Below are 1,501 nucleotides of genomic sequence, written 5' to 3'. Positions count from 1 at the left end.
GTCCTTAGCCCTAACTTCTGGACCATTGGCAAACTCAATTGCATGAACTTCCTTCAACCTTTGTCACTTTAAATTAATTTTTGGCTTAAAATCTAATGATACAGAACTTTTATCTTCTCCCGAATCAAATAATATAGATGCATAATGATTAGTCAAGAAAAACGTATTTGTGACCACGTCGGGATCATGCCTAACCTCTTTCGCTCCAATTTCGAATGCTCGGCCCCACACTTGACATCCTAGTTTCCCTGGATTAGCGGGTCTTGCTTGGTCAAAATTTGTTCTTTGCTTCCTTCTTGGGCATTCATTTCGCATATGATCCACACTTCCATACTCAAAACACGATCTCCTTTGACAAGCTTTTGTAAGATGGTCTGTCCTTCCACACTTTTGACAGGCAATGCATTTTCCCATGTGTGGATATCTACATTTATCACACTTAATATTATTTCCTTTGACCGACCACTTGAGTCTGAACTCCGAAGTTTCCCTTTACTCTTCAATTCCTTTCAAATCTTCCTCTAGATCGTTGGTTACTACTCTCCTCTATCTTCCCCTTACCTTTGGTTTTGCTTTTTGCCAACTCTCCAGACTGAACAGCATCATTGGTCAGCCTGGTTTCTATGCTTATTGATTCTTGGAGCATCTTTGGGTTTGCCGATGTGATGTCTCCTTGAATCTCTTGAGATAACCCCAAATGTATCTATCGACTCGATTTTCTTCGGGTGTCACTAGATGTGGTCCTAGTTTTGCTAATTCGGGAATCGAGAAGTATAACCATCTATATCTGCTCCCTTCATTTCGTGATTCCACAGCTCAAATCCCAGCTTCTGGAGTTCACTCCTTGGGCAATACTCATCCTTGAGTAGCTTCTTGAATTCTTGCCATGTAAGCTGATTAGCTGCCTCTCGTCCTCTAGATTGTACCAATGTATTCCACCAGGCAAGTGCCCTTCCTTGTATCAAATATGCACCATATTCTACTTTGTTTCCTTTAGTACATTTACTGATGTGAAGAACATATTCCATGCTCTTGAGCCATGATAATATTCCTACTGCTCCTTCGRTTCCATAGAATTCTTTCGGGTTGCAAGATCTAAAAGATTTATAAGTGAATTCCCTAGCCACCCTCGGCTCTGGATTGTTTAGTTGGTTAGCATTCAGACCAGCAACCACCTGACTGACTATGTTAGGGAGTGCCGCTAAGAGTTGCTCACACACGAGTCGTGCGACTTCCGGGTTCTCTCTTTTTGGGGGCATATTTCTAACTCACAAATTCTAAATCGAAGTTCGGTTATTTTTACTGTTTATCGCTGTAGCTACWTTATTGACTTATGCATGGTATAATTCAATTATCTAATCATGCATCCATGGCAATATAATAACTTCATATAATAAAAGCATTCAAGCATTAATCATCATCATCAATAAAACTCTTAAGGTTAAGGCGAGAGTTGCTATGGTAGAAGCAAAATGGTAGAAAACAAATTAGAGCTTCTGGA

General features: G+C 40.1%; 1 protein-coding gene across 1 annotated transcript; it reads right to left on the bottom strand.

The window, feature by feature from the left end:
- Positions 1–752: 752 nt before the first annotated feature.
- LOC112505402 lies at positions 753–1,259 on the bottom strand. Its single transcript, XM_025109315.1, has one exon. It carries the CDS (start codon positions 1,257–1,259, stop codon positions 753–755), a length of 507 nt encoding a protein of 168 aa, XP_024965083.1.
- Positions 1,260–1,501: the final 242 nt, after the last annotated feature.

The sequence above is a fragment of the Cynara cardunculus genome, unplaced genomic scaffold (assembly GCF_001531365.2).
Source record: "Cynara cardunculus var. scolymus isolate 2C unplaced genomic scaffold, CcrdV1 Un_Scaffold_10560, whole genome shotgun sequence".
NCBI classification, from domain to species: Eukaryota; Viridiplantae; Streptophyta; class Magnoliopsida; order Asterales; family Asteraceae; genus Cynara; species Cynara cardunculus.
Note: the sequence above shows the minus strand (reverse complement) of the source record. Positions and strands in the feature narration are given on the sequence as shown.